A 9,436-nucleotide genomic window follows, 5' to 3' on the forward strand; every position below is an offset into this window, starting at 1 on the left:
CTTACTTTCTGCCAAAGATGTATCTTGCTCTTTGTTGCTACAGCTACAGCTGTTCTTGGAAATGGAGGCTGATTATTTTTACAGGGAAAGTACCATCCTGCTCAGCTTTTCTCATCTGCAGCCCACTCAAAATTCACAGTTTATAAGTTTCCTTAATTGTTTTCCTATTCTGAGAAAACACTGTTTATTTTTTTAAATTGTTATTCTCTTTTACTGTATTCAGAGTAAAGTTTGCAGAAAAAAAGACTAATTCAGTTGTAACTATGAAGAGTTACAGAGAACAGCAGAGATTATGTACAAGTGCTTCCTTGCGTACCCCTCTTGTGACTGTTTGCAGCCTGTGGTCTATGCTTATGGGACAGATCACCAGGAATGGTCGACCCCATTGATACATTTCTGTTCAGGAAAGAGGCCAAGGAGCTTGAGGTGTGATAGGACCAGGAACCTAGTAGGATTATCTTCATATAGCAGAGAGTTTCTTAGGGAAGAGAGGCTTCCTGCTCTGCTGAGGATGCACAGCTTGGATTTGTGGAGAAAGAGAGTAGCAGCAGTGGGCAGGTCATGCTGAAGACAATTGTGTCAGGTGTAGAAATGAGTCTTGGTTCAGCAAACTGAGCACTTCCAAGCACAGCCTTCCTCATCAGCCCTAGTAGTAAAAAGTCTCCCACTGGAGACATGAAGTTATTTATGTATGGCAAAAATGGATGCCCATAACCTGATATTAGAAGGTGGTTGCAGGTAATTTTCTTCATGTGTCCCTCTTAGTTATGCACTTACTGGTGGTTGCTCTGAGGCAAATTCTCTGGATCTGACTTTGGGTCATTCTTTTGTAGTTACAAGGACTACATTGAAAATTTGTATCTGGAAACATGGTAGGTTTGGACTTTGAGTTGAGATCATTGGGTCCAAGGATGTTGTCAAACATAAATTCTAGAAATGGAGTGAATCAGTAGAAGAACCAAACCAACTAAATAGACAGAACAGACAATTAGGACCAGAACACCTACAGTGGAACTGGCAAATGATCTGATGGGAGCACAGTTTCCCCTGGTCAATGGAAACATCAGTAACAAAATAGCAGCTAGTGACCTCCTTTTTACTTCTCTTTTAGGTGACTGGTATCCCTGATGAACAGATCTTGGTAGCTGTATTTCCTGGGCTACCTACTTCTGCTGAACTCTTCATACTGCCCCATAAAAACACAACAGAAAGGAGGAAAAACAGTGAGGCTGATCTGGAACAAGTAAGGAAAGAGGATTCATGGAATACTCATTCATGTCATACCCTTGTGCAGTGTGGGAAATGACTTAAAATAAGTGTGATGGAATTGGACGCATCTGGGATGGTGGCAGTATAATTTACGGCATTAAAAACAATTATTTTCAGAGGAAAAATGGGCTTTTCTAATACCTCACTGAGAAATTCCACAGACAGTGGTTCTTCCTCGATCGGTAGTGTGTCCTTATTACAATAGTTATGGCCAAAGGAACCTTGAATATATACTTCTACTTCCTGGAGGAATGCTAATAGACAGAGGCCAAAGTAGCAAGAGAATATATTGAGGTTTACTAAAAATAAATCAGGCTCTTCAGCTTGTCTATCACTGGAACCAGACCTCTTTTTTTTTTCGGCAGCAGCGAGTGGCGCAGGCAAACTATATTTGGAAGTTACAATATCCATCCATTGAGATAAATAGGTAATTATAGTGATGAATAGTAACAGTGATATGCAGGCAAGGGAAGAGCTAGGAACAACAGCACTAGTCTGCTGAAGCTTTCATGCTAGAATTACCAAGTGATTAAATCAGCTCTATAAAGGCAAAGAAGTGAAGTACTGCTTGAAAGGCTACTTAGCTCTGGCTAATGTTCTTGTATGCAGTGTTTTTACTGCGTGCAAGCTATGTGTGAGCCCATCTCCAAGTAACTCTTGGAGGAGTAACTCTTCTGTGATCAAATATTAAGTAAGTCTGCTGAACTCTGTGGAGGCTCCTGTCACCCACTGAGCAAAGTCAATCCCCGCTGAGTAGCACATTTGGCCTAGGAAGCTAGCAAAGCTGGCCTTTTAAATTTACGGTGGTGAGTGTGCTGAAGAGGTGCATTTTTTGGGGGAGTTTAGAGGGCTTTTTTGAGGGATTTGGGAGTGATTTACATCCTGTTGACCCAAAACTTGCCTGAGTGACCTGAGTATTGCTTCGTTGGTCATGTCATCTTGCTTTGGCGGTCAGTAACAGATGCCTCCTATAAGGTCTCCCGTGGAGAGAACCCCTCTGATTTTGACACAGAGGCATTCAATAGGGCTATCACAATTACCATTGTTGACTTCTATGCATTCAAGGTTTTCCTTAACATAGGCTGTGACTCCTCCACCTCTTCTCCCTTGTCTGTCTTTACAAAATAGCCTATAGCCATCTGTCATGGTATTCCAGTCATGTGAATCATCCCACCATGTTTCAGTTATTCCTGTGATATCATAACTATCTGACTGGGCATGAAGCTCCAGTTCCTCCTATTTCCCAGACTATGTGTGTTTGTATACACACACTTCAGGAGGCTGATCTTTTGGTTCTCATTTCGGGAGACAGCTGAGGTACATTTCACACTACTCTGGTTGGCCTGTCTTATTCCCCAATTAGTTGTAGTGGTGATCTCTCCAAGGGGCTGGAATAGGTTGCCCAGGGAGGCTGTGGAAGCACCCTCCTTGGAGTGTTGAAGGCCAGGTTTGATGAGGCTTTTTGGAGCCTGGTCTAGTGTGAGGTGTCCATGCTCATAGCCAGGAGGTTGGATCTGATGGTCTTTAAGGTCCCTTCCAACCTTAACCATTCTATGATTCAGTGTGAGTAAAGAAGTATTACTAGGCTGGACTACCTAACTAATTTCCATCAACTACTGACTAAAGGCCAAAATGTTAGTGATTCCCAAGTGCATTAGATCAAACTCACAGGACATTGTGGATGGTGAAAACTTCCTTAGTTATTTTCCCTCCTCCCCTACCTCCCTCCAAAAAAGAAAAAAAAGTTACTAACTTTCTTGGTTTGCTTCCAAGGACAGGTATAATAACATACCCTGGGAGACTCAGAAGTCTTGCAGAGAGGCTTGATTGCTATGACACACAGTTCATCTAAAGCACATGTACATGTTTTTCTCCACTTCCTCAGTCTCTTACTTCTCTTGCATCTCTTAAGACAGCAAGAGACGTTAGTCACTGTTAATAGACTACACTAAATGTTCTTCAAAGCTTGCTGTCTTCTATACAGTAACTACCTGTATCTCTTATTATTTCATCAGGTGGTAGAAATCCTTTTTAATGCTCTCAACCAGAACCTGGTCCAGTTTGAACTGAAGCCTGGTGTTGAAGTCATTGTGTATGTTACTCAGTTAACGTTAGGTAAGTGTGGAGACAAATGCATAGCTGTGGTTCTCTTGAGGCTTCAGCCAACCCCAGGAGAACCAGTTTACATCAGAGCACTTGCAGTTTGGTATGTACTGCTGGCATACCTAAGATTGTACTGAGACGTTGGCTGTGGTAGAAACAGGAAGTGTTAAAAACAGAATCCAGCAGTGGCATCTTCATGCACCAGTTTGTACAACTATTAAAAGTACTTTTTAAGAGTTCCCTATAGCTTAATTAACGAGTGCATTGATGTTTTTCAAGTGTTTTAGAAAATCAGGGGAATGGTCTTCTATTAAGCTCTCATTGAGCACCTGTGGAATTCAGTGGGAATATTGCTAATTTTCATGGATTTTAGTTCAAATCATTATTGCAAAGGGCTTGTTAACATTATGACTAGCCAAGAAGCTGAATAGGGGAAAAGTACTTATGAAAAGAAGATCTAGGCCTCTTACAGGGAATATGTGCCTGAATATTGGCTTCTACAAATTAGAACTTATTTAAATTTCAGTGCTCCCCATCTCCATTTTCACAGAGCAATGAATAGTCACTTTAAGCTTCATCACCCTCTTTTCTTTAAAGCACCCTAGTGTGAAGTTCTCAGCTCTTGCTGAGATAGTGATGACTACAGAGGAGATGATGGATTTGTTTTTGCCCTTGCTTTTCATGACTGCCCTTGCAATTATCTGAAATATGGAATCTTATGCACATGACATTGCTAATAGTCTCTCCAAAAGATTTGGGTTCATGTCCTGGGACAATACACTTCACCTTCTTTTTACATGGGATTCTCAGAGAGCAAAGAGCTGGGATAAACCAAAGCTGATGACCTATGCTACAGATAATGCCTTTTTGCCTTCAGTCTCTGACTGATATTTGGAAATAAGAGTTGGATATTAACAGGAGTAGGCTGGAATGAGTTAATTTGCAATACTGGGAATGAGATGAAAACATCTGCAGTCTCCAGGTTCAGAATCTGGGTTTGTTCTAGTAAGATATTGCAAAGTGTGGATTCACCTTACAGTGGTCAACTATGCTCAACTATTCTTGCACACCTGCCAGTGATTGGGGGTGCTGCATTTGCTTCATGACCATTCTCATAGTATTTTTCCTCAGGTGATAGGACAGTCAGTTCTCTTCCCTGAGAGACTCTGTAGAAGTTCTAGAAGCAGGATCAGACTCTTAGCTGTGAATTTTGGGTGATGCAGCCAAAACTGGCTCTATTTGCATAGACCTTGTTCCCATCTTCTAGGTGACAGAAAGGAGTATAGAGCAGTAAAAAACAAACCCCAAATATTTATGCAGATTATGAGAAATACTCGGCTGCTATTTATAGTCATTTGCACATCATCACACTCCTGATCCTCAGCACAATGCTCAGGCCATCAAAATGTTCTGCTCCAGTGAGCTGTGGGAATAGCTGAATGAGCAAGGTGCAGTAACACACTTTATTTAACCCACCCAAAATTTCAAAGACGGATGGATCAAATCTCCAAACTATTATAATGTAGTCTGTGCTTGGGTCCAGGATTACTACTTTGAGCTCCTCCATGTTATGAAAGCTGACTCAATTAAAAAGTTTGTAAGGCCCAATACAATGATGAACCTTGAGGCTTCTCACAATACCAGATCCTTGTCACATTAAGACAGACAATTGTCCTTGGAATATGGGAGTTGTGCTGTTCATGGATGCTCTGAGGTAGCTTCTTTAAAGGGAAATAGATATGCATTAAGCCACACCTCACAACTTTCATGTCTACCCCAGTCCCTAAAGAAGCATGAAAAGAAATATCCCTGAGTGTTAAGACAGGAGTGAAAAGCCATTCAGCTAAGCATGGCTTGCTGTGCCTTTTCACTGGCAGATGTTAGACTGCACTGTCTTGAAAAAGAATCTTTGCTTTTAAAGGACAAGGGGCTCAATTTGTTTCCTATTGGTTGGTCTTGCTGAAAACAGCATGCACCATGCAGTGGTGATGAAGCAGTTCTGGCAGAGACTGAGTTGAGCTCAACTGTATAGTAATTATGTGTTCCCTAATAATATCTTGTAAATGTAATGCTCTGCCTTTCCTCCTGCAGCACCCCTGGTTGATTCTAGCACAGGTCATAGCAGCTCAGCGATGCTGATGTTGTTGTCTGTGGTGTTTGTGGGCTTGGCTGTGTTTTTGATCTACAAATTCAAGAGGTAAGTTGAGAAATTTCAGGGGATGGGAGAAGACACCAAGTGGTTTACAGGCAGTGTAGGCAGAAGAGTGACCAGACTGCAGATGTAGAGCAAGTGCTGTTCCCTATTTCTCATAGATAGACACAAGACTATCTACTGCCCTTCCACCAGAAACCCAATACTCTGAAAGCTCATCAAGAGCTCAGAAATCAATATGTCCCCTTCTTCAGCAGATTTATTTGAATCACAGACCAGAAATAGGAACCCTGTGACTCCCACTGACTTAATGGCCCAGCAGAACATCTAGAGAACTTGTGTGTGGATCTTCTCAGGTGCAGACTTCCAGACCTTCAGCATGCCTTGCTTATTGCAGGCTGAAATCCTCTCTCTGCTTCTCTGAAGTGGAATACAGCTTCCTGGATTAATGGAGAATAGGACACGAGATTGGTTTAAGGCATCGATTTGATAACATGCTGGGGAGGAAGTTGATGATTTTTTTCACTCCTAGATGTAGGATGAAGAGGGCAAAGAGGTCTCTCTGGGACATATGTCAAGATGTAGATACAGCCCTTTGTAAAACATGCTTTCCTTTTTGTCTTGGTGATATAGTTTCTTAGGTTTGGCCTAATGTCTTTAGGTCTGTGGTCAGGGATCAAGTTACCAGGAAGAAGGATCTGTACATTCAGGGTATGAGAGAGAAGTAAGGAGCTTGGTAATTCACTTTGCTTTGGCACTCTCCAGGTCATGTTATGCTACTACAGCTCATAAAACTGACCCTTGTACTACTTAAGCATCCTAATCCTTGAGAATAGCAGCTGTCAGCCTTGTGCTGTGCTCCAGGCATGGGAAGACCCTGCCTTGCTAAAATCTGTCTGAAAAAATGAATGCATTACAAATTGAGGGTAAGGGAGAAGGTGGTGCAAGCAACATTTTTGCTTAGCCCAAAGCTCATCAACTTGCTGTCCCCTCTTACCTGTTCTATCCCAAAGAGGACAAACCCTGGTCAAATGGACAAAATTTAGCATCAAGTCAGATATTCAGAGTGTCCTTAGCTTGATTTTTCAGAACAGAAAGAAACTTTTCAGCTCTTTCTAAAACCTCTGGCTCAATGGATCAGAAGTGAGGACATGCATCAATTCTTAATGGAAGAAGGACATGAAAAAACCCAAACCCTTTCCTCTAACTCTCAGTGATGCAGAGGTCCATTAGCAATATGTACTCTTCTGATTAATGGTGGTCCCAGCCTGAATACAGAAATGCTGCTTACAGGAAAAGGTTATGGGGAGAGCATGGGCTTGCATGAATTTTTAAATCTACAAATGTATAGAACCAGTACTTTGCTGGTTTACACACAGAGTCCTTATTATGAGTCCATCAAGTCATAGACTCAGCAGACATGTTAAACACTGCTGCCAGAGAGACATTTGTAGAGGAGCTCCAGGTGGAGAAGGAAGGAAAACAGAAAAGTAAGGAAATAATCCATAAAAAAAGGTTGATTTTTTTGCTGGGATATTGAGCACAAAGCAGGTCAATACTATGTGTGAATGAACGGTGAGTATTAGGGAGGCAAGGGGGCAGTCAGTGTGCATGTGTCCTGGGACAGAAGGGCAGGAGTGTGTGTGTGCTCAGAGATGTGTGGTGAGAAGTTACGTCCACATCTCTACACACCTCCAGATGTATTCTGGGCATTAAATCCCGTGGGGATGCATTTGTCCTCATTCATCCAATGTCTGCATTCCCTGTGTAGTGCTTATGTCTTCTAGTGATCTGTAAGGCATTTCTGAAAGAGAATGTAGGAGAAAGGGAGAAGATAATGAGGTTTGTTAACTGCTGCTGAACATCCCAAGTATGTCTCGACTTGCTGCTGGTTAAGAACAGAATGCCAAATCAGGTCAATAGCACAAATTGTTTGAGGCCAGAACTGGAAGTATGAAATTTGGCATAGATCTATTGAATCCATGAGAGTTCAGGCAATTTCTACTGCTTTCAATCTCTGACATATCAAACAGCAGACAGGCTAGCATAAAGAGATGGCATTTTATATAGTCTCTTTGAACATATCTTATTTCTCCTGTGTGCTATGAGGAACTGAAAAAAATATCTGAATTTTCTTCATTTCAGTGGTGTGCACTGCCTGGCACACAGGCTTTTTAAAGGCATTAGAAAAAAGTCACCCACCTTCTAACAGGCAACTATACACAGATAATCCTAGCAACCCTGCCATGATGCTCAACGCATTACATTTCAGTAAGTAGTGAGAGAGCTGGCAGTTGCAGCTGAATTGTACTTGGTTGCTGCTCTCTGAGCTGGGCACACAGAGTCTGCACAACTTCTCATTTAAAAGAGCAGGACCAGAACATTTAGGTTTACAGCTGGGGGAGCTTTTGGGGACAGAATAGGAAGGCAGTGGCCTGAGATTTGTGTTAGCTTCAAACTGGTGTTGGAATTAGTAAATGCTAATGGCAAATTCAGAGCTGAAAATCACTGTGGTGCTTTTCACCATGTTGAGAGCTGATGCTCTGCATCACTGCCAGTGCTGCATTTGTGAGATTGTTTTCGGTTTAATTGGTCTGATTAATCAGTGACATGCCAAGGATCCCTGTGTTACACAATACAACATCTCATTTCTCTTTCCTGTGCAGGAAAATCCCTTGGATTAACATCTATGCCCAAGTTCAGCATGACAAGGAGCAGGAAATGATTGGCTCTGTCAGCCAAAGTGAAAATGCCCCCAAAATCACTCTGAGTGAGTTCACAGACCCTGAGGAGCTGATGGACAAAGAGCTGGACACACGAGTGATGGGTGAGAGACAGCCCTTGGCTGGAACTTGTTTCAGTCTGGGTGAGGATGTTGGTCACTGAGGTGTTAGGAGATGTGCAAGCAGGGCCTGATGCACTGAAATAGAGGGGAAAAAAAATAATAAAAAAACTTCTCTACAACATACTAACAGGGAGTTTTTCTTCCAGTTTTTCAGCTTTTCTCACAGTCTTACATGACAAGGGTTGAAACTTGGAAAGAGCAATAGGTGTGTAGGAGTTGGAAATGGCTGTGGCTCACACCTATGCCTGCCCTCCTGTGGAGGGGTCCCAAATTCCCTGAGCCCTCAGAAGAATCATTTGAGCCAAGCTTGGTGTGCTATCATTACAAGTGAACAGATCCCTAATAGCTTAATGAGCTTGCAATACCTTAATGTGTAACAAGTTTTCTGCATGCTTATTGCAAGCACAAAATAGGATGTGTTAGTTTAAACAACCTTTTCTGTCTTTACACTTACACAAGCACGTCCCAAGAAGGAGTGAGAGACAATGTAGATCAAACTGTTGAAGCCACTGCACTGACTTTGTTCTCCATGTTCTTCTCCACAGGAAGCATCTCAACAATTGCCAACAGTGAAAGCACAAAGGAAATCCCCAACTGCACTAGTGTTTAATACTGAGAATCCACTTGGTCTACAATATTTCTGACTTTTTATTTGTAATTATTATTGTTATAATTATTATTATTATGATGATGAAAAAAGAAAGAGTTATATGTCATTATTATCATTTGGGAGGGGATGGGATGGGCTTTTTCTGTTTAGCAGGGCTGCATTCATAAATAGCAGGGATTCTTCTTATTTAGGAAATACTCATCAGATTAGAAAGAAAAGGCAAAGAACAAGTCAAGTGTGAAATGGAATTTGAAGGCCAGCCTTCTGTTAAAGCCAGAATGGGAAATAAGTATTCAAATCTAACAGGTAGGTCTAGTACCTTAGGCAACATGTGGGAGGTAAATTGTCCCTTTTCAGCCCTTTACAAAACAGGTAATGAATAAGCTACTTTGTCCTGCCCAAGTGTTCAGACTGGGCTGTTGGACCAGGCTCTGCAACGTGCCAGCAGCCCTTGCTT

The 9,436-nt window shown here is 41.9% G+C and overlaps 1 protein-coding gene across 1 annotated transcript in view; it reads left to right on the top strand.

Moving 5' to 3' along the window:
- Positions 1–8,979, top strand: part of SORCS3 (sortilin-related VPS10 domain containing receptor 3) — a 275,728-nt gene extending 266,749 nt beyond the window's left edge. Inside the window, exons 24-28 of the mRNA XM_010007928.1 lie at positions 1,112–1,243; positions 3,285–3,384; positions 5,464–5,569; positions 8,191–8,351; positions 8,915–8,979. Of these exons, the coding sequence (XP_010006230.1) occupies positions 1,112–1,243; positions 3,285–3,384; positions 5,464–5,569; positions 8,191–8,351; positions 8,915–8,979 (564 nt within the window). The remainder of the gene's footprint in view (positions 1–1,111; positions 1,244–3,284; positions 3,385–5,463; positions 5,570–8,190; positions 8,352–8,914) is intronic.
- Positions 8,980–9,436: the final 457 nt, after the last annotated feature.

Source organism: Chaetura pelagica, unplaced genomic scaffold (genome assembly GCF_000747805.2).
Source record: "Chaetura pelagica isolate M959 unplaced genomic scaffold, ChaPel_1.0 scaffold531, whole genome shotgun sequence".
In the NCBI taxonomy this organism is placed as follows: domain Eukaryota; kingdom Metazoa; phylum Chordata; class Aves; order Apodiformes; family Apodidae; genus Chaetura; species Chaetura pelagica.